This window comes from Rhamphochromis sp. 'chilingali' (assembly GCF_963969265.1).
Source record: "Rhamphochromis sp. 'chilingali' genome assembly, chromosome: 9".
NCBI classification, from domain to species: domain Eukaryota; kingdom Metazoa; phylum Chordata; class Actinopteri; order Cichliformes; family Cichlidae; genus Rhamphochromis; species Rhamphochromis sp. 'chilingali'.
This window is the reverse complement of record NC_137936.1, coordinates 33395143-33419515: the sequence shown is the minus strand read 5'-3', so window position 1 is coordinate 33419515 and position 24373 is coordinate 33395143. Positions and strand designations below refer to the sequence as shown.

At 41.3% G+C, this 24373-nt stretch overlaps 2 protein-coding genes across 3 annotated transcripts in view; one reads left to right on the top strand and one right to left on the bottom strand.

The window, feature by feature from the left end:
• Positions 1–24373, bottom strand: part of LOC308403159 (N-acetyltransferase 8-like) — a 561295-nt gene that overhangs the window by 120872 nt on the left and 416050 nt on the right. The gene's annotated exons all lie outside the window — the stretch shown is intronic.
• slc12a5a (solute carrier family 12 member 5a) overlaps positions 1–24373 on the top strand; it is a 202352-nt gene that overhangs the window by 81335 nt on the left and 96644 nt on the right. The window contains exon 1 of one of the 2 annotated variants that reach the window (XM_080890762.1): positions 3867–4081. The exons of the other annotated variant lie outside the window; for it this stretch is intronic. Within the exon in view, the coding sequence (XP_080746888.1) occupies positions 4027–4081 (55 nt within the window). The 5' untranslated portion in view covers positions 3867–4026. Of the gene's footprint in view, positions 1–3866; positions 4082–24373 lie in introns of those variants that run through there. 2 annotated transcript variants of the gene reach the window in all.

Sequence of the window (24373 nt, the reverse complement as noted above, 5' to 3'; positions counted from 1 at the left end):
TTAATGCTTCCACAGCAATTAAGTAGCAGCCATGTTTTGCTTGATTAATGAATTGTCAGCAAGTGTGACCATCTCTATCAAAGTGGAAGTATAGGCAGTTTGCTTCTCTTCTCTCTGAGTGAGCATCCCAGCAAATTCTACCCTAGGACAAACCAATAAATGCTCAGAGAAATTGAACAAAAAGCCCCAAAGGCTACATCTCAGACACTACAGGCCTTAGTTAGGTGTTGAATGCATGCAAGTTCATGACAGTATAATTAGAAAAAGACCTGTAAGTGTTGTTTGGAAGTAGGAGAAAGCCTTTTCTCTTTAAAAAGAACATGGAAGCATAGCTTAGGTTTTCAAACCTGCATCTGAACAAACCGAAAGTCTTCTGGAACAATGTCCTTTGGACAAACTGTGCATTTAATGCACAGCGCCACACTTGGCAAAAAGCAAACAGCAAATCGGCAAAAACACCACAAGCCACCTGTCAAGCACGGTAGTGAAGGGGTGGTAGTTTGAGCTTATTTCGCAGCCACAGGACCTGAGCACTTGCAGTCATTTGACTGCAAGGTGCCGGTAACTGGTTTAGTGCATTTGAGCCTGCAATACAAATTTATTTAGAGGAGCTCCATTTCAAGGTCAGTGTTGGCAAACAAAGTATTACATCCATCAGTGATGTAAAACAACGAATTACTCAAATTTACAGTTGGCTGAATGTCTACTTTGTTGCCCGATCAAAAATATTACAGAGATTTGGCAGACTGTTTGACAGCATCAGCTGATTTGATGCAAATATGTTTTTGCTTCAGTCAGCCAACACGAACATCAGTGTGTGAGTTAATGCAGTGAATTTTGCCCAGGTGACTTGTAAAGCTGCACAGAGGTAGATTAGTAATATCTTTTCATAACCTCACCACACTGTCCCATTTATGAGTCTACTTGATGGTGCTAGTTTGGGCTGATTAAATATTGCATGTAAACAGCTGCAGTAGTGAAGCACTTCGGCCTGGTTTATTTAGACTGGAGCTGTGGCATGAACTGAGCAGTGACAGCTTAAACAGACCACCTGACATCAAAAAGGGTGCACTGGATAGGTGCTATAGAGTCAAGTATGTTTTGTGATAATGTAGGAGCACTGTGTGGTGTGCCTTACCTCATTTGTCAAGTAGACTGTTTTGTTAACCATTGACTCTATTTAACACACAGTAATCAAGGATCTCACAAGGAAATGCATTTCTTGAAAAGAACTGCACAAAGCTGAAAGCCACAGCTTTGCTTTTCTGGAGTTCAAAGACTTAGTGGTAACAGACTATGATCCTTATGTAATGGTTGCTTTCTTTACTTTTCTCAACAGGTAAGATGGTGTCCATTCAAAAGTACTAAAGTGGCATCCACACTGTAAGTGATTCGCTTGTCATGTACCGATTTAAAGCTAACAGTTGGTTGCTTTCAAGGCTCTGGTTGTCTAGGTATCCCTCCAGTGTGTTTTCTACTAGGTGTCCTGCACTCTCATTAGTAGTTCCTCAATTGCGCTTCTGCAAGTTGAGAAAAGTTTATCTCCTTATCTCCACTAGCTTCCTGCCCATGTCATGATACTAACATTTATTTTGCTCATAGTTGCTTGGAGATGCCAAATTTTATTTGCTTCCTATGGCTCCCATGTTTCTGTGAATCACTTCCAGTGTGTGTAGAGCTTAATGGCTGGTAAAGGGTAGAATGAGGTTCTGGATGGGGTCTTGGTGGAGATCTATGGAAACTTCAGGATCACTTCTAAGATTGGATAAATATTATCAATTTGTTTTGTGGTTGTGGATACAGCATCATATTAATATAGAGCGCACCACAGCCAAATACCACAGTGTGTATAGCTTATGATAATTTGCCATATGTGTCCCTATATTGGCCTTAATAATAAAAAATCCAATTCTTAAGTAGACATTAAACTCGATTGCTGACATTGCTGTAATTTAACAAATGTTTGGTAACTACAACACAAAATTAAGTTAACTATCCATCCAGACAGCTGTAATGGCCAGTTGCTGCTGACTAAATGATGGGCCACCAGTTAAGTGTTGCAGGACAGGATATTTGGATGTCTACAGGAGTATAGTCCCACAATACATTTCCATATAGCAGACATGCATGAACTGGAGTTCTTTACCTGGATTGTGGATGCAGTGGGATCAGTGTTCATATCATGTCATGTACCCACATTGGCAAAGTATCATTATTACATTAAAAAAAATGCCCCTGTCGTTAATAATCCATGAGTTACTTCCACTCCCTTTAAAAAACCTAGAAAACCTCTGCCTCATCATTCACTTGAAAAATCAAAGAAAATAAAAATTTCATGCACATGGACCACATTCTTTGAGCAATTACTTAATAAATCTGTTTGAGTGTAAATGAAGTAGAGATGAGCAAGTCATTGAGGACACTCCTGAATCACCTGAAGGTTTCTGTAAAGGTTTTACTTCCATTGGTATTATAATTTAATTTTGTGAAGGTCTCCTGTTGTTACAAACTCCTGGCTACGATGTAGTAATGATCAAAAACAGAGAAATGTATCTGTACACCGAACTCGGTGATGCAATTTATTGTCAAGCTTCAAGGTATTGCTTCTGTGTCAAGGTAATTGTACCTTGACAATACCAGTTTTGTTCTAGACATTGGTAATAAATTTATTCATTGAAGCTGAGCATGCAGTTGTATTTTTTTCTCCTTCTCTTTTTGTTGAAATCCATTCTGTGCATCAGCGCTACTATGACTAAAACCAAGATTAATTGCTTTCATATCTCTAGTGTAGAATCACAACCACTGGAACACACAAAGAAGCACGCGCGCACACACACACACACACACACACACACACACACACACACACACACACACACACACACACACACACACACACACACACACACACACACACATACAGTGTGTCTTCCTACTACACACATTTCTGCTCAAAGTACAGCGTGTACCAGATCAAAATAAATCTGCATGGATCAAAATGAGACTGGTTTAATTGACAGTGAGGCTTCAGTGCTCTGCAGCCACCATACGACATGCAGGTTCTCTCAGCTGGAACCAAGCATCTCTCCACTGAGAGAAATAAAAGAAAAAAATCTAAAAGGAAAAATGCCCTTTTTAGCTGCATTTGTGCAGAGCAGATAGGGAGGAATGTGTATGCTCTTGTGCACATATAAGAGTTGCTGAAACTATGTATGTGCTTCAGCGAAAATTACCCTTTGTACATAGCATAACTGCACACAGATGATTTTGATAGAGCTTGCTCATCCCTTGTAGGAAATGGAGCATCTATTTGCATGTGACACTGAAGTAGGGAGAGAGTGTGGCGGCTTATTACAAAGCTGAAAGTAGGAGAATCCAATGCGTAATACTCTTGTGTGGACAGAAAACAAGGCTACTATCTCTCTGTCTCATGGGTGCGATGTGAAAAGAGAGGCGAGGGGGGAGATGGATATGGAAGAAATCATACTACTGCTTTACTATGCAACCAGTTTGGCGGCTAAAATGACTGAGCAACATCATCTGAGCCGGGAATAGTCAGTATTTTAAGATAGGGTGAGACTGACATCAGAAGTGACAAAGGCAGGAAAAAGAGAGAGAGAGAAGGAAAGGAAGGACGGAGAACAAGCGTGCAGCTCTGAGGCGTTCCATCATCCACCAAACTCCTGCAGCTTCCCTCTTCCCTCCTCCTCCTCCTGAGAGAAAGAGAGAGAGTGAGCAACAGAGAGAGAGCGAGAGAGTCACGCTTACAAGGCAGCGGAGAAGAGACGTCAAGAGGAGGATCTACAAAGGAAAAAAATCCTTCTCTCTCTTCTCCTTTCTCTCTTCGTGCATCCTACTGGCAGCAAGGAGCGGAGAGGAGTGAAGAGGACCTGGCTTGCAGATTTTCCACGCTGCTTCCCTGCAATTTCTGTGGCTGTATCACAGTGCGTGGAGCGCGGGGAGAGCTGCCGATAGCTTGATCGGTGACATCGCTCCGCAGCAGAAGAGCACCGTAGAGGAGCCAGGATGCTTAACAATCTGACCGACACAGAGGAGGGGGACGGGGGAGCGCAAAGCCAGGGTGAGTGATGGGATGTGTCATGCTGTGACACAAACCCACGAGCAGATACGTGTAAATGGGGGCATTCACATGACAATGCAAGACATGCATATAATGTACATCTGCCCACGCAACCAAGCAGATGGAGAATAAATATATCTACAGCAAATACTTTGCAGATCACACAACATGCACATGCAAGGTGCGTTACAACATCGTACGGTGGACGGCCTGGATGCCTTTTCTACTGCTGCTCTTACTGCAAGGCTGTTGTGACAGGAATAGTAATGGGTTCACTCCGTACGATGATGGTGTGTATTACAGCTTTGTCCAGCACATGCACACATTTTTCTTTTTTTTTTTACTAATATTCACACAAACTCCCGCACAAATAAGCATACACACATGGACTAACAGTACCTAGCATTTTGTGTTGCAGCCGTACAATCATTCATTCATTCTTCATGGCAACATAAATATTCCCATCACATATGGCATCTCTTTAGACAGGCGGTGCACACACAGACACATGCACACACATGTGCACACAAACATACACAATTACTGATACCAAGCCACCATTGCTGCTAATCCCATCACCCCCAGCTGTCAAAATCAACCTTCCATCAAATCCCCATGGCTCAGCCAGGTCCTCAGTCTCTGCAGGCTTTCAAGAGAGAACCTGTAGGTTGCTGGTTTGTGCATTGAGCTGTGTGGTGAGTGCTCTGTTCACCAGAGAGCGCATAGCTTCTCGGGCCCTGGCGAAAAATAAACCTGTTCTTCTAAGTGCCCGTGACAAGCGTTGCACCTTTCAGAAGAGTATTAAATCATGCATTCGGTTTAAGTCCCGGGTAACCTCAGTTTATTTTTCATTACTCAAAGTGAGGATAATTCTGCTGTTGCCTATGTAAAACCTGCAAACCAACAGCACTCCTCCTTTCTGTCTGCGAAATGTTACAGATTATTGTAGCTCTGCACACATCTCTCTCTCAAGCCTCGGCTTTTTCCTTTGCTGCCCTCTTTTTCCCCTTTTGCTCTCTATATTTGTCTCAGCTGTGTCCTCACTCTTTCATCTCTCTCATTCTGCATTATGCACAAATCTCCCTGTTGTTGTCAGTCCTGGGCTCTAAGGGATGCACTGGAGAGACAGGTTGCGGATGAGAGAACAGTCACTATGCTTCTTCTCCTACCTGTGAGGGCTTAATGATAAAAATAGACCAGTGCTGGGAACATGAATATTTAACTTAATGCGGGCATCTTGTGTTTTTCTTTTTTTTTTTTTTTTTTTTGGTGGGGGGGGATTACAGTGTTGCGCTAAGAGACATGGGCAGCAGTTGTAAGAGGTTAGTGGCCAGTTTGAAGCATGACCCCATTTTTATGTGTGACAAATTGAAACCATCAAGGGCAGTTTACCAAGCATGATGTGAAACCACATAACAGCACATGCATAAGTGTTAACAGCATATGATTACTTGAGAATACTGCTACCGTGCACTCAAAGCTTAAAGCACTGTGAATTTACTGTCAGAATTAGATATCTGTATGTGCATGCGTGTGTTAATGTTCATGTTGAGAACATGCTAATTGAGTGAGTGTGTCATTGCTCATCAACTCTCTAGCCATACATAGATAAAATACTATGAAATGCACAGTCAAAACAGTAGTTTTCACAGGACTCTTTGCAGTCCTTTAAAAGGATAAAAGAGTGCAGAAAGTCCTGCATCCAGGAGGATAAGTAGCAGGCAACTGCTGCTAATCAAATGATCATCACCAAGTGTAACCATCTCTATAAAAGCTGAGGTATTGGGAGTTTGTGTCATTGCGTTAACACACACCTTAATACTCCAGACCAGGAGTGGATGTCCCACTAAATTCCCCACAAGGTCAGACTCTATAATGCTCACAGAAACAGCAAATTATCTAAAGGCTACATCTCAAGTATGGATGTTTGGAAGAGTTGCCAGAAGAAAGTCTCTTCTCTCTAAAAATATTATTGGTATTATAGGACCAATCACCTCATAACAACTGTCAAGCATGGTGGTTAAGAGGTGAATGTGTGGGCTTGTTTTGCAGCCACAGAACTTGGAGAGTTTGCAGTCACTGAGATAACCATGAACTATGTATACCTGTTTTGAATTTGATTTCTCTGATCAAATGTGGATCATGTAAGAGGGCACTGATCCCAAGAGCACCAACAAATCAGAATTACCTAGAAAAAAAGAAGCATAATCAAGGTGTTGTAATTCCCAGTCAAAGTCCAGATTTCAACATGAATAAAATGCTGGGGCAGAACCTCAGCAGAGCTGTGCCTAACTGAAGGTCCACAAATCTCAATGAACTAAGTCAATGTTGTAAAGAGGATTAGGCCAAAATTCCTTCACAATGACATGAGAGAGTCATAAAGTCATACAGAAAATGATTACTTCACGTTATTCCTTCTAAATGTGGTTCCACAAGCTACTGAATCATGAGATGTACTTAGATTTTTTCACATGACTACATGGAGCCCTGTAAAAACTGTATGAGCATAGAGAGATATATAATTTGGAGACTCATGCAGAGTTGGATAAATGTCTCCCATCACTTAGTCTCAGCGCATCTCTGTTTCTGCCTGTCACTCACCCCTATCTCTACCTTTTTGTCACTTTGCTGTAGGCAGCATCTCTCAGGATAGGGCCTCATTCACACACACGCACACGCGCACACACAAAAATCCATCCTTTTCATCTGAATCATAGCCCTGCTAAGCTAGCTGTTGAACAACGTGAATAACTCTGTTTAGTCATCAGTGCTATGCAGGACAGTTCTTGATATCGGGGCCTTTTTGCCCCATTACAGTAGGAATGTCAGAGGCTGTTGCTGACTGCTGTCCCTCAGCGATGCTGCTGCTCTCCCTCCTTCTCTCAGGGCTGTGTAGTACTGTCCAAGGTGCTGATTTAAAGCCTTTATTACATAGCTGGGTTACAGCCTAGCAGAGTTGCATACAGCACCAGGGCAGAGCTGTTTGTGTTTGTAGGGGTGTATTATTGCACCACAAACCTTATAAACATCAAGGATGAAAGGAATTTACAGATTAGCCGAAGCTAAAAGTAAAAAAAAGAAATTGATGCATGTTGAATCACAAGCATGTTTACTTATTCATAAGTTGTCATACTTCTCTCCCACCACATTGTTAATTATCTGCAGCTTTCTCTCTTTGGAGCAGTGGAGAGGTGGAAGAGGATGGAATGCAATCAAGAGTTGAAGGGGAGGTGAAGTTTTAGTAATCCATTTGCAGCACAGAAATGGTTTAATGGCAGAGCATGCCTTACTTTTGAAGCACAAGAGGGGAAACTGTCACTGTCTGGAACATGGAGTGACGCAAAGAGATGCATTGCAAGTGGAGGGGGTTGAAAAGATGTTCATTTCCCTACTGGCAGGTGTAAAAATGGTGCCGTGTGTGTGTTTTGTTTTTTCTTTTCTTTTGTAGCTCATGTTGAAATGAGTGGTTTAACATATTTAAAACAGTGTGACAAATATCCATCTACCAAATGCTGTAAAGCTTCTGTCATCATAACAGTGATAAGCTATAGTATAAACGATCAGAATGTCAGAGCACTCATTGTTAAAGTGTATTATTAGGAAAAGCGTTTAGTGTTTTCATGCCTGATTTTCTTGTTAGCAAGCGAACATGATGTACCAAATGTTTATTTCTGTCTTTGTTTTTTTTTTGTTTTATTATTATTTATGCATTCCAGTTGCTCATTAACATGTCAGTTCATTGTATTTCCTGTGGTTTAAAGAGTGATTGTTTTTGTTATGTGTGCATAATAGAATATTGCTCATGAGGTCTTCCCAGTCTCAGCAGGGCAGCACACAGCTGATAGGTGATGCTGTCTTTTCCACACTTATTTAGAAAAATTTGAAAAAATGTGTCAAAAGTTGTATTAACAAGATCGCTAAAATACTCAATATCAATTATCAGAATCAGAATACTTTATTAATCCCGAAGGAAATTATGGGTTACAGCAGGCAGCACGCTAATGGCGCATGCGCACTTACAAAGGAACCTATAAATTAGAATAGATTTGAAACAAAAGCTAATGTAATGTAAAGCTAATGTGTTTAGACAGTAATAATCACAAAAGCAAGAGGAGACGCAAACATTGCAATAAATATTTGTAGTTGTTACATAAGAATTTTTTTACATAAGAACTGAACAAATGCACATTTTTAAATAAATAAAGAAATGAATGCAACTGATTTCGTGACGTCCTCGGTTTGAATAAATTTCAGCTCAGCAGTAGACTTTAAAAGATCAGCTCGCATTAGGAAATACTAGGCTTGCATTAACAGTGACAGCGTTTTTTAATACGCACTGACGATATCTGCGAAAAGATGCAGCCATTGCGATATCAACCACTAGTTTTATGTTCTACTTTTTAAAAGTTGCAACTATGGCATTTTGGTCAGTGTCCTCCTAAAAAAACATGATTATTTCTGTTGTAAAGTTGGACATTTTAAAATAGGTGTCATTTTACCACAGGAGTGGATATTGACTGGTTTTTGAAATCAGACTCAGCCCTTCTTCTTCTGCCCTGCTTTAACATCCATAATATGGATAATCTAGAACTAAACTGAATTTCGGGGTGTTATGTATGTTACTCCATCTACAGTTTCATCTATTCATCCATTTCTCTATTGACAACTGCAGAATTTAGTGAACTAATTGATTAGTTAATTAGTTAATCAAATAGTTTTTAAGCGAAAAATGCCACCTGTTGTCTGTTCAGTTTTTTCAGTTAGAAGGAATTTCTTCTTTCCCTTAATGGATGTGATGTGACTGTTGTTGGCTGTTAGAATTTCATAACTAAGTTGTTGTTTTTTAACTATGTTTTGACATTTTGCATAAAGTGATCTAGAGTGATTGAGAGGATAACCAGTAGATTATTTGATAATGAAAAATAGTCATTAACTCCATCCGTCTCCTCTCTGCACCAGTCTGTACTCTTGGTCCAGGCTGTGAATGGGGTTGTAATGATGTTTTAGTTATGGCTGACTGCATAATACTGCAAAACGCTCCCCGGGGCCCTCTCCTAGGGAAGCAGTTGTTGTGCATGCTCAACGTCATTATTCTCTGTCTGCCCACTCTGCGACTTGTCTACTGTGAATGGAGAGTAAGAGGAAGCAGAAATGCACTGTAAGTGAGAGAGACTGCTGGCTAATACAGAACCACAGGCACTTGTTACTTGTAAAGGTGGCTCTCTGGGTGCAAATAAAAATACATTTTCAGTAGCTTAGTGCTTAAGTGTGTTATCTCCACATGAGTAAACAGACACATAGCCCTGCTTGCTTGCAGTATAGTATTCGATTGGTCAGGTTCAGTACTTAATTGCCATGTCAAGAAGTTAATAACATCGGAGGGAAGCGATGTATGCCGTACCCCTCATTAGACACTTGAGTGTCTTTAGGAAGGAGAAACTTTTAAAATTATACAAAAATACTCTTAACCAATTTATATATTTCCTATAGTTGTTCCCTTTTTTACATACCCATGCTAATTAATCATCGTTTTTATTCCTCTGTGTGCCACCACCATGGTACAAATGACACCTAAAGTCAGACATGGATACATAATAGCTTATGTTAAACTGAATAGGCTTTCTTATGGTTACCATCAGCAGTGGGTGTCCAGACATAGATATTCATTCATTTGGTTTGTCAATTAAAAACCAGGATGCAATCAGTAGTGATTGGTTCTGCTTCCTTAATGCTTGTTGTTGACTCATACCATTCTGGTGAAAAGCTCAGAGAAGTGTGTGCACATGGTGGTCCCATGAGCACACACACCTGCATATTTAAGACTTCACCATAAGTGATTCTCCTCTTGAGTAAACGTAGCTGATGACATAAATACATTCATTAAGTAGAGAGAATGTAATTGTAATATTACATTTCATCAGCACAAATCCCTGTTCAGCAACAAAAACAGCGATGGGAAAATTACAGGCTCCAGCGGACACTGAGGTAAAAGATTTCAAATGGATGAATGGTCCCGGAGAGAAATAGATGGCCGGTTTTATGGAGGGGAATAGGAGGTCACTGTACATGAAGGAAAGGGATGAATCAGCTAATCGAAGTTGAACACAAGAACTGTTATTTTCTCTCTCATCAGTTTCATTAAAATGAACTAGACTGAATGTTACTGGAAAACTCAGATATGTAAGAATAAAGTGAAGTAGGAATAAATAATTGCAAATACAATTTTTAAAGTAGAACATAATGTCCCTAAACATTTAGACATTTTGAAACACTCACAAGCAATAGTTTTATTATAGTCTTTTTATAATGCAAAAATCTTTTTGGAGCGTTAGACCCCGGTCACATAGGCCTAGGGAAAAAGTGTGTGTTCTGTGTCTGGTTGGTAAGTAGTTGCCGTGTCACTAGAACTAAACTGGTTGCATAGAGAGATACAGTTTCTGCATCTTGTGAGCGCTTTGGCAGGTTACTGGAATCACCTGTTTTAAGACCCAGACTTTGCAAACACTACTCTCTAGGTGGTAGAGAAGATGTGAAATGTGCAGCACAAACTGGAAACGTTTGCCATCAAAGTAAATCTTCCACCTTTTGTAATGTTTTTGCTTTGTGTAAGGCACAGCTTTTAATTTGAATGCAAATACTCATTTACAGCACACTTTAACCTAAAGCAATCTTGATGTTTGCCAACTGGTCTCCAGGCCTGTGTCACTAAGGTTTTAGGCAAGACTTTGGGAGGTTCCTTAAGCTTCCCTTAAATACAAAGAAGAACTGCAGTTCTTCAGTTAAAACAGCTTCCACGATCACGGTTTAACTGTTTTAATTATAATTGTTCTTCATCACCATCACCCACAATTAATTGAAAATCTTCTTTCCTGAAAAGTTTATTATCGTCAGTTTTGTTGTTTAGGGGTTTTTTTATATGTCGGTGATGTGTTTTCCTCCCCTTTCAGTCAGTCCAAAATCAATGAAGCAACATGAAGATGCTTTTAGCATTCTATTTAGTTTTAGGCTTTCATTTAAGGTCACTGATTTCACTCAAAAATAATATTTAGAGGCATTTGACGCATTCAGTTTTATGGAGCTGAATAACTGCTTTTCACCATTAATACCCCTCTGTTCAGCTAAAGCAAAATGTTCCGATTCACTCTGAGATTTTCAAAGGACCTGCTATAAAATGTTTGAAATACAAAGAAGGATTAGAGGAGATTGATGGGTATACAGCTATAAAAAGGGTATACAGCTGAATAAAACACTTCTTTTTGGTCTTTTTAACACGTTGCATACACTTCCGCAATGTAATGATGATTTAACACTTTGTCTGCAGGCAGAATTTGTTATTAATGGTCAGAGAGATTTGAGACTCTTCTCAGTACATGTAGTTTACTCAACAAAAGAAATCCACTTGGTTCGGGTGCACCAGTGTGGGAATCTGCACACCGCAGATAAAGTAAATCAAAAGCCGACAGTGCACACTCCACACCCCTGAGGGAGTGACACATTCTTGTTTACCTCCGGCTTGTTATTTGAGAACCCAAGTCTTTGATGAGTCTCTCAATTTCCACGTTATCTGACATTAGTGTGAACCAACCTGTGCCAGGAGATGGAACCATAATGAAAAGTCACATATTGATTTACTCTCACTCATATAACTATTTGTGGGGTGTGAGGTAGTGTGTAGTTGAGACCGACCTCAGAAACATGATAGCCTCCTGTGCCGGTAGGACAGCAATCACAGCAGCATTGACTCACTACATAGATTCTTCCGTTTTGTCACTTGAGACCAAATAAAAGCTAAAGAACCCCTGTTACTACATCTGTGTGTGTGTCTGCATGTGTCGCAGCCTGGCTTCATCCCATTTTATCAAGCTGTTTTCTTTTGGCTCGAGAAAGAAAAATAACCAAGTAGATAATGTAGATTTCCATGGTTACAGTCTGACCTGCTGGAAATAATTTAGATATTTGCTAGATGTGCACCCTTTACACCGAAGTTAAATATGACATACAAAATACAGCACATACAGTCACTCATCAGTCAATACATATAAATAAATTTAAGTCACATTGATAAAGAATGCATTATTTCAGGTGATGAGTTTTACTGGTGTATAATTATTTATCTTTCATAGACGACATATTTTGCTCTTTTCAAGCTTACATGTTACCGCTGTTTCATGCCACACTCTTCATCTCCATAACATCCTTTCATCTCCCTTTTTATTGCCTAGGTAACCACCAGCCAACTTAAAAAATGTGCCCACTGTCATGAGCGTACGTGGAGTTTAGTATGGGAGTGTAAACTATGACTGTAAAACATGTGCACAATGTTTTTTCCACACTAATATTGGTGAAACAAAGTCTTATTGGCTGGTTTTAACGTCACCCAAGAGCAGAAAGAAGCTCATTATCATGACAGTGTTAGATGAAGCGAGGGGTGGAAGGATGGACATACATATATGTGTGTATTGGTGTGTGTGGGAGGATTCGCGGTTGCGTGGCATGGCATTGTGCGATTGCTGCATCTTTAAACTAGTAAGCAGCTTAATTTTTTGGTGGGTATGAGTGGGCAGAGGGACTGCAAGGCCAGCAGCGGAGGTTTCTGCAGAACCAAGAAACTCCTTGGATGAAAATCAAACACACAGACTTGTAATTGGGCAGGGGAAGGATGTTGGGGAGGGGCTGAGAGGGGGATCAATCGCTCTCAGGCTGCTTCATGTCCAGGATGGTCATTCTGGCCAGCCACTGGACTCTATTGTACACACACACACACACACACACACACACACACACACACACACACACACACACACACACACACACACACACACAGCATGTAGTGTCTGGGCTGGATGGGGACTACTAATGAGGCAGATGGACAGCATTATACTTTGCATAAGAACTTCAATGCACAGATTCTGGTTCTGATCATGCAAATGATAAGCTTAGATGATGTGAAAGCTTTTCACTGATTAATTACTAAACCAGTAATAAGTAATGAAGCTCATAAATGCAGAGGGAATACATTCAAAAAAGGAAAAACAGCAAATTCTGTTGAATTTCCTCTTCTCTTCATTGATTCGCTCATGCTAAATTTGCAGAATTAGGACCCAAATTCAGAATCACAGACAGATTGAAAGTAAAGCTAACCTTTAATTCCAGGCTGAGAGAAATAAAACTGAAACTAGAGACTAAAAAATACTAAGGAAATGCATGAAGATGAAAATGTCAACAATTCAACCAAGCGCTTTATAGAGAATATTGAATTTGAATAATAACCAAGAAAGAGCCCATAACCCTGGGTCCAAAACTGAGGATCATGACACCAACAATAGTAGGAGTATTTTGGAACTGGAGCCACACCGCTTAACAAGGTAGAGGGGGTGTCAGAGGTTAGGGTATCATCATAAGTGTAAGGATAGATGCCGATGTGTCTGTAATACTTTAATGTGCGTAGGTATTTGCTGAAATCAAAGTTTGCTTTTTGAAAATGTAAAATAACAATATTCTAATATTAAACTGCATGTAAAGTGATTGTATTTCACACTTTCTGTATCTAGTTGTACATGGATGACGTGAACACGACTGTGAAAACGCAACATGATTAACCTGTCAGAGCAAAATCAATACACAATAGATTGGAACAGATAGGTGTGGAAAGTAAATGTGCACTATAGTAGCAAAATTGTGATGATTATAATGGCTCTATATTATATATTATTATACTTGACAGGTGGTTTTACTTCTGAGAAAGAAGTTATTTCCTGTTAATCACTAATGAAAGTTGATAGGGAGATTTCCACTGATAGCTGAAATGTCACAGACGCTGCACCTCTCATTCATTGCACATCATGACATCCAGGTCCCTCTGTTTTATAAAGTCTGACACCTATTATAAATCTCCCCATTCGGTTGACTGGCCACATTAAAGCCACATTAAAGCCTAGTGGTCCAGTCTCAATTTTGACTTTAATGGTGAAATGGCCGCAAGTGGTGATGAAGTTTTAGTAATACTGTCTTTTCAGGTTTCCCGTTAGCTCTGGGGTCAGCAAACTTTAACACCCAAAGAGCCATTTGGACCCGGTTTCCACGCAAAAGAAAACACTGGGAGTCGCAAATACTTTTTGACATCTAAAATGCAGATAACACTATATATATTTTTTTTTTTACTTTTATGCTTTGTGTGACCAACTAAGGTGTGTTTCTTATGAAATCCATGAAGTGCTACAGAGAAAATTACATTTTATTTATGTAATTAACACATTATGAACTCTTAAAGAAATATAACAAAAGGAAAGACACCCAGCTGAACTAAAATGATCCATGTAGCAAACAAAAACTGTTGTGAGCCGCCACCCTTATATCGCCTTTGGGCTTTTGGAGCCTTTTGATCTGGCTTTTGAAAAATAATTGAAAAAAAAAAGCACTATGCTGCTAAAAAAATGAAAAATAGATATTTGCAAAATTCTGCCTAAATATGTATTTTACCTGGTTAATGTGTGTGGCGGGGCATGGTCTGCAGCGCCACAGCATAGATATCACAGACGTGATATCTATGCTGTTGTTGGTATGTGTCGGGCTGTGAGCTGAAAAGCTACAGCAACCATGTGTGAAAATGGTCAATAAAGAGATGCTGAAAAGCATGTTATGATATGATATGATATACCTTTGTTAATCCCACAAGTGGAAATTTCATGTTCATGGAAATCGTCGTTTCTGGGCATTAGGGTGCCCAGAGCATCATTAGACGATATTAAAGTTTTTTAGTGGAAATGGTTTGGCAGGGTTTAGGGAAGGGTGGAGGGGATGTGTGTGGAAGTATAATGAAATGCAGAGAGCAGCAGGGAGCCTCAGAAGAACTTCTATCAGCAGCCTTGCCAGTGTTTTTATATTTTTATGTTTTTATTTTCTACATAATTTAAACCTTGATGAAGGGATTTGAGGCCTATATTTTTTTTATCAGAAACCACTATTTTCTTTATTCCAATTTAAAAAATCTAAATTCAGATTTTTGCAACTGCCAAAAATGCAATGAACATTTTTAACAGTAAGCATTGGTTATTATCCGGTTTCCTCTTCATCCATTGCTTGAAGTGACAGATCAATGTACAAGGATGTGGCTGGATTAGGGCCATTATGAATGGGCCCCCAAGATCCACCAGGAAAAAAAAAGAAGCTGTCCACAGCTAATTCTTTAAAACATGTACACAAAACAAGCTCATTACTTACCATCAACATCAATTAACTGTCTATGGTTCCACATATATATTCTGTGTGCATCTATAAATATCTTACATAATTTGCACCATTGTAACTTTCACAGAAAGATTTCCTCTCAGCAGCCACTCCAATACCATTTAGGTATAGTTTCGCCTTCAGTTAAGAAGATGGTTTCTCCCTGGGTCTATCCATCTTTTTCTAGTTGATAACTGTCAGTCAGAGTGTGTGGGGCTGATATGCCTATATGAATAGTATTTCCCATTTTGCCACGGCCCACAGAGTCTATCGGCATCCTCAATAAATGGAAATAAACCATCTGTCACTTGGCCCACTCCACAAGCGGTGACGTTGTGCCACTTGCCCCCCCCCCCTCCATCCCATCTTGGCCTTCAATTGGAACCCATTTAACTATTGTAACATAGGAAATGGAAGAACTTAACTGGAGAGCTTTGAGATTGGTGTTGTATGTGCTGCAGCATAAATAAAGAGGATTTCAGAGAATCAGAGGAATCTCAGTGTTTGATGTTTTATGTTTAGCAAGCAGCATTAGAGGGTGTACTGTCTCCATGGATTGCCAATTTACAGAAGTTTAATTTCATTTTTCGGTGCTTGACAAGATCTTTTACTGACTCATCTTGTCTGGTCTTCTTCCTCTCACCCCTAACCGGAGATGGCCGCCCCCTCCCTGAGCCTGGTTCTGCTGAAGGTTTCTTTCTGTTTAAAGGTAGTTTTTCCTTCTCACTGTGACCAAAGTACTTGCTCATAAGGGGTCATGTGATTGTTGGGGTTTTCTGTTTTCTCCGTGTTATTGTATAGTCTTTACCTTCCAATAGAAAGCTCCTTGAGGCAACTGTTGCTGTGATTTGGCGCTATATAAATGAAACCGAGGTACAAAAAGGGGAAAAGTCAATTCCATTCAAATGTAAATTTTCATTGTGCTTCAGTTTGGCTTTGTTTTTTAGGTGCAACATGAAGGGTGTATGATAGTTGTAAAATTTGTCAACATCTCTGCACATTATACAGCTTTTGATGGAAGTTGGTATAAATGAAATGAACAACGAATGCAGTGACAATGGTTGTAGTTTGCAGCTTATTTTAATTCATAAAGGGAAAAAAGCCTTTCTCTCTGTTGACAGCATTTCAGTGTCATTGTTGTCTGTTCTCCAAGACAGATTGGAGAAGAAGTTGCCTTTTCTTAATGCTGCATGATGGACGTGACACTTTCATTCAAGACACTTTTTGTTCAGAAGTGCATCTTGACTCACCTGCTAAGCGGCATGAAAGCAATCTGCTTCTTAAATTAGAAGTCCTTATGTTGTTTTTATTTTGCCTTGTAATGATCATGATCCATCAATGGAAGGTTTTCACCTAGCTCCATATATTCTTAGAAAACTTGAAACAGAAAGCTCTGTTTCTGTTTCATGTTTCACCTTTTGTATGGTTTTTTTCAATAGCTGTCAAGTGAAGCCTTTGCCCTCAGATCCATTTGCTCTATGTCCGTCTCTGAGAAAGAGACTTCTGCATGTATGCGCCCATCTGTGAGAGTAAGAGCTTTCTTTGACCTCTCTTCAGTAATCCCTGGACCTCTACTTGCATACTGCTGATCCCTCCTCATTTGCTATCTATCTGCTTCTTCTTTTCCCACCCTGTCATCTTCATCCAGGATGTCTTATTAAACCCAACACGTCCTAATCCCTTCAACCTCCTATTCAGCAGCTGTCTGCCAGATTGGTCATCTGTCAGCTACGGTTTTTGCTTAGTGCAGCCCAGGACCTCGGCTCAGCAGCTCTTTGTCAGTGCTGGGCCTAACCTCAAGAACTTTGTGCTGCCCATTCAAACACAAGCAGTTGTAGTTTGGGTTTTTGGGGTTTCTGATATTTGTGCCATTTAAAAGAAATAGTATGTTTATCCTTTTGAGGGTGAACATAGGGCTGGGCGATATGGCTTAAAATCCATATCGCAGTATAATTTGAAGCATGTGCGGTAACGATATATATCGCAATATATTATTTTCTTTTGTATAACGTATTTTACACATTATAAGGCCCACTCAAAAACCTTTAATTTTCTCAAAAATCAGAGAAAAGTCAGAGTATTACAGCTACCGTAGTCAGGAGCCTTGCGGAGTAATCTGGGTCCAAAACTCCGTCTTCTTCAGGTCCCAAAGTCAAACGAACACTGAGGCATTACTGAGAGTTAAAAACTGTCTAAATTCTTTCATCTTTAATAAAATGATCAGTGTTGCTGCTTTATCGGGTGTAACAATTAAGTTGGACATCCAGGCATCCATGAATACAGAATTTATTAAATTCAACGGAGTTAGAAGTTAGCAGGAAGTTAGCTCGCTAGTTTCCACCTAAACATGATATAGCATGTTCTGACTGAGAGATTAATAAAAAAATTAAAACGTACAGCTCTGCTATCACTTCCAACATAAATGAAGACAGAAAAGTAAACAGCAGTGACCTCTGTAGGGTTACTGAAATTGGACTAGCTGGTATATAATGATGTCCTACATGATCGCTTGCAAAACAGCTATGTTAGCATAACATTAGCACAGTAAAGCTGAAGGATGAACGCTAACCTTTTTCCACTCGATAAAATTTAACGTGAGGATTTCTGGTGGTCAGGGACAAATGCAATTGCATGGCAGGATGTTATAAACGGATCAAACTTCAGTCAGGAGAACAACTGAAATAATCCATCCACAATACAAGGTTAGTCATTAATATACTGCAACAACATGGGAATAGAGCAGCTGCGAGAGAATTCAGCATTAATTAATCAATGGTACAGAAGTGGAGGAAGAACAGTAATTTGCAGATGTTGTTGTGTTTGCAGCCGCTGCAATGCTTTCGACCAAAACAGGCGCAGCTTGTGCTATCGCGGTAGAGCGGTATAGTCAAAATCTCTACCATTGGCCAAATTTATATCGTTTCTACCGTATACTGTTTATACCGCCCACCCCTAGGTGAACATACAGTTTTTGCTGTCTGCTGCATACACTAGGCATGTCTTCTGGGATATCATTGGTGCAGCTTTTCACTCATTTGCCTAATTTCATTAAAGTCGATGATGCAGAAGGAGGGACCAAAGGAGCCTTTGATAGTTGATAAGCACAATGAGAATGACACAGTGATGAGAAAGAGACAGGGGGGCTCATGGGATGGGTTGGTACAATGGTGTGCTCCAGCACATCAAAGAATTCCTCAGCTGATCTGTCAGCCATCTTGTTTAGAGACATCTGCTAAGTTAGTTAACTTTAGAATAACACTGAGTACTTGTTAAGGCAACATGCAATGCCTTGTGGTTTTAATGCAATATCTATTTTTCAGGTCTTTGAACTCTGTCTGAAATTTCCAAAGAGGAGTGAAGCATTTTAGATGTTGAAGTATTTGTCAATCACACAGCAAGAAGTGAAGGACTGACATGACAGCCCCAGTAAAAGAGCCAAAAGCTGCGCATTTTTGGCAAAAAATAATTAGGTCAGCTATACAGTACTTTTATTGTTTCCATTGATTTTTTTTTCCCTTATGGAGACACTACAGAAAGGTTGTTACAGTTACCATCTGGTGCAGTTTATACCTCTAAACTTCTTTTCTTTTGGTAAATTTCTTTACAAAGACAAATGTTAAATAACATAGCAACTATTCAGATATTATCTTGAGATGTGTAAAAAAGGGTTATGTTCCACAACAAATGGGTTATGTTCCAAACAAACCTTTTACTGAAAATAAATATGGGGCGATCGTGGCTCAAGAGTTGGGAGTTCGCCTTGTAATTGGAAGATTGCCGACACTTCACCCGTTGCCTACTGGTGGTGGTCAGAGGGCCCGGTGGCGCCAGTGTTCGGCAGCCTCGCCTCTGTCAGTGCGCCCCAGGGCAGCTGTGGCTACAATGTAGCTGGGGTCCTTAGGGACTAGTAAAGCGCTATACAAATACAGGCCATTTACCATGAAGTGCTGCATTTTTAACTCTAACATATGAGTAAAACAAGAGTAAAAACATTTCTCATTTATGCATATTAAACTGTTGTATATAAGACCCATGATATATGTCATTGACACTAAAGCCTGCCTGCAAAATACTGCACAAAACCTGTCCAGAAGTCTGTAACATTACTTATCCTTATGGCTCCAGCACTGTCATATCCATAGGAGTTACAAATAACATATTGGCATGAGAAAAAAAATGACAGACAAGATTTATCATACACATATGCTCTGAATAATATTTTCATATAATAGAAAGATAATCTCATTAATTACAAACCATATATTTTGTTTTATTAAAAATCCCTTGCACAGGTAAACCTAGTGTTGCCATTTAATGATTTCCTCTGCTTTTGCTCTTCAAATGGAGGAAACGAGTTAAAAAAAAGTGTGCCTGTGGCTTTATTATTTTACTTCTATGGCAGCTGTCATCCTCTGTTTTGGAGCAGAAAGCAACAGAGAATAATAATCTATGTTCTGTATGTTTTGGGCCTGAAGGCCCAACAAGGCCTATTGGTTCATGTTTGGCCAAATCATGTCTGACTGAATGAGGCCATCAGATTCATATTTGGGATTTAGTGTGGGAGGCTTTACAGTAATGCTTTCATGCTCAGACTACGGTCAGGTAGATCTGTGAACATGCATGTAATGGAGACCAGGGGTTCCATTACCTGGTTGGTATTGTTAATAATAAATTGTTGGATTGGGAATTTAAAATAGGGTAATAAAGAAAACACATTAGATCTTTTGGAGTCTTTTATTAGGTTATTTGATATACAATTAAATTGACAGCTTGTAACAGAAAAGAGACAGTGGGACTGGCCATCCTACCTGTGTCGGAGAAGAGCCAAAGTTAGAGCTGTTTGCAGTTAATCATTTATCAATAACCTAAACATATGTGAAATGAGAACTTGTAAAGGTACTCACCTGTCCTAGTTGCTTCTTGCAGGATGTGGAGCAAAAGAGTGAAAGCGGCTCAATCACCTGTTTAAGAGCTCTTGGAGCAGACCAGTGTGCCAGGTTAGGGAGTATGGATAAAGAGGGTTTTAATTTAGATAGAAATGGGTGAAGCTTATGTTATTGGTTTGTTTATAGTATGTGTTGGAAATATGTATATGTTTGTGATGTGCTTTAATGTTATTGTATGTTTGTTTGTGTGGAGGGTTATGTGTTCATTTTGATTAGTTAACCCCCATACTTGGGCTATTCCAGATGCTCACCTGAAAAGGTAGAGTATAAAAGGAAGCCATTTTGTTTAGTTGTAGTTAGTGTTTGTGCTGTTATCATGCTCCTTCTTTAATAAAGTGCCAAACCATGGATGTCTTTTACTCCAGTCTCGCGTCATATTATTGGACAGAACCTATGACCGCCGGCCAAAACTGACAATGCACTTGTTGTTTAAGATGCCCACTGCTCGTGTCATTACTGCAGGCTCACTGCTTATACCGCTGCTCCTCTTTCAACTCATAAATATGGACACAGATGGCATCAAACAAAATATTACGCAAATATCTCTGCAGCCTCCAGGGTTACTAAATCTGAATAGTTTTGTAAACCCCAAAATCACTCAAGGCTCATTTACTAAAAACAACCTCTCTAGCCAGGTCCATCCATACATACATTAGTATAAGTGTTAGTATTAGAATTTGTATGTGTTTATCAGTCTGTACATGTTGCCGCAGTGAAAATCTTTCGCTCAGCTTCGCTGCTGCTGTAGCAACCAGGATCCATCCTGCCTCCATTATTCAACAACGCAAGCAATTGCCTCTAGAAGTGATATAGGCAGAAACATTGTCTCACGCATACAAATGTGAAGGTTAGCATGTCATCCATCCTCAAATGGATCACTTTCTCTGGCAATGAGACAAATCATGGTAGCGGGACTAAAGTGCCCCTCCACCCCCGTGAGTGAATGCATAATGGCACAGTCAGATGGACGTATACTCGACAAGTTATCTGTTCACCAAAAGCATAAGGAGGCAATGACTCTGCTCATTTCTGATAAGAGGCAGAGGAAACGATAGAGAAAGGGACTGCTTGCAACTCCAGCCTTTATCCTTGGCTGCATGGCCAGTTGCTATAGCAACATGACTTTGCATTCCTTTTCACCTGCCGTTTTTGATCAGTTCTCATTCTTGCCTCTCTCTCACCAACCTTCCTTTGTCCTGAAATGCCTCACCACTGCGGCTGACTTACCGTCACTCGTTTAGAGAAGACAGATTCCAGATCTGTCATGCCTGCAATATCAGCTTCTATCACAAGCATTTAGTACAGTCAGATTGTCATCAAGGTGCACTCTACCCCCATCCACCTACTCATGTTGTAATGTACAACAGTGTCATAACTTAAAATCCCTATGGTAGAACTACCATCATTATCTCTTTACTGTGGTCACCTAGAAGCAGATTTTGTGTTCAGATCTTTCTGAGTGTTGCAACACCACCTACAGAATCACTCACACCCCAGCATCATGACTGATCAGAAGTAGGAGTCACTGGAATCTCCATTGAACCAGTTCAGCCACAGCACATTTCGCCATCATCTGTCAGTCCTTCTAGATAATCCTTAAAGTTTGCAGAACCCCAAGCCCCCCCTCCTATTTTGGTCATAGGAGCGCCTTAACGAAGCAATCAGATCAAGTACGCCTTGAAACTGCTCTTAAATGATCAGAGATACACAACCAGTAATATATGTTGGTTTTGGTGAAGACCAACAATCCCCCACACAAAGCTGATCGGCAGTGAACTTGCAAATATTTGACATTTTCAACCACTCAACAAACCCAAGTGTGGTAGTTCCTAAAGAGTCAATCAAGCTGCAAGCTAATCCTCGCTGCTGATCGCGCTGCACTCAGGGAACTGTACAGCGCGATCAGCAGCGAGGAAACCGCACACCCAGAGGCAGCGTTTATCACAGCCGGAGACTTTAATAAGGGAAACCTGAAGAAAGTCTCACCAAAACTCCATCAACACATCCTTTTCAACACACGTGGAAACCGGCAACTCGACCACTGTTACACCTCTTTCCGGGATGCGTACAAAGCCCTCCCCCGCGCCCCATTCGGCCAATCAGATCACTGCTCCATCCTGCTCCTGCCCGCCTACAGGCAGAAGCTGAAACAGGAAGCTCCAACCCGGAGGGCGGTGCACTGTTGGACGGACCAATCGGAGTCTGCGCTGCGGGACTGTTTTGATCACGCGGACTGGGAAATGTTTCACGTGGCCGCCAGAGACATTGATGAATACACAGACTCAGTCTGTGGATTTATCAGGAAATGCGTGGAAGATGTCGTCCCATCCAGAACAGTCAAATCCTTCCCAAATCAAAAACCCTGGATTAACGGAGATGTTCGCGCGGCACGGAACGCCGCCTTTGCCTCCGCGAACACATCGGACTACAAACACGCACATTACCAACTCCGGAAGACGATCAAAGCAGCCAAACGTGAGTACAGGGACAGGGTGGAACAACAGTTTGACAACCCTCGGAGTATGTGGCAGGGACTAAACACGATCACAGACTTTAGAGGGAAAACCAGCACACCGCAGACCACGGCCTCTCTGTGTGAGGATCTAAACGTATTCTACGCTAGATTCGACACAGTGAACACCATGAGACCGGACAGTGTGCGCACCGCGGATGACGTCAGTGCGCACACTGTGTCTGAGGAGGATGTGCGGAAGTGCTTCAGGAAGGTGAACGCACGCAAAGCTACTGGTCCGGACGGGATTCCCGGCCGCGTCCTCAGGTCATGCGCGGCTCAGCTGGCTGGAGTGTTCACGCACATCTTCAACCTTTCCCTCTCTCTGTCTGTAGTCCCAGCCTGCTTCAAAATGGCCACCATCGTCCCTGTACCCAAATCCTCCACCATCTCCTCATTGAACGACTGGCGACCTGTAGCCCTGACCCCCATCGTAAGCAAATGCTTCGAGAAGCTGGTCAGGGACTTCATCTGCTCTGCACTACCCGACTCACTGGACCCTCTACAGTTTGCATACCGCCACAACAGGTCCACTGATGATGCCATAGCCCTGACACTACACACTGCCCTGTCACACCTGGAGAAGAGAGACACGTATGTGAGGATGCTGTTTGTAGATTACAGCTCAGCATTCAATACCATCGTTCCCTCGAAGCTGGACAGGAAACTGCAGGATCTAGGACTGAGCAGCTCCCTCTGCAGCTGGATCCTTAGCTTCCTGTCTGACAGACGCCAGGTGGTCAGACTGGGCAGCATCACCTCATCCCCCATCACACTGAACACTGGTGCTCCACAGGGGTGTGTACTGAGCCCTCTCCTGTACTCACTCTACACCTACGACTGCACAGCCACTAACAGCTCCAACATCATTGTGAAGTTTGCGGACGACACTACAGTGGTGGGTCTTATCACCAACGGTGATGAGACGGCTTACAGGGAGGAGGTCAGCGCCCTGACCCACTGGTGTCAAGACAACCATCTCACCCTCAACGTCGCAAAGACAAAGGAGTTGATAGTGGACTTCCGGAGGTGCAGAGAAGTACACACCCCCATCACCATCAACGGCGCTGCTGTGGAGAGAGTGAGCAGCTTCCGGTTCCTTGGTGTACACCTGGCTGAGGATCTTACGTGGTCAGTACACACAAACAAAACAGTGAAGAAGGCACAGCAGCGCCTCTTCTTTCTCAGGAGACTGAAAAGATTCGGCATGAGCCCCCGCATCCTCAGGACCTTCTATCACTGTGCCATTGAGAGCATCCTCACTGGATGCATCACCACCTGGTATGGCAACAGCACCGCCTACAACTGCAAAGCTCTCCAGCGAGTAGTGCGGTGCTCTGAACGGATAATTGGAGGTGAGCTTCCCTCCCTCCAAGACATCTACAGGAAGCGCTGCCTGAGGAAAGCGGGGAGGATCATCAAGGACTCCAGTCACCCCAGCCATAAACTGTTCAGACTACTTCCATCAGGAAGGAGGTTCTGCAGCATCCGGTCCCGTACCAGCAGACTGAGAGACAGCTTTTTCCATCAGGCCATCAGACTGCTGAACACGTCATAGACACCTCAGCTTCACTACTGGAACTTCAACATTATGCACTCCACACTGTA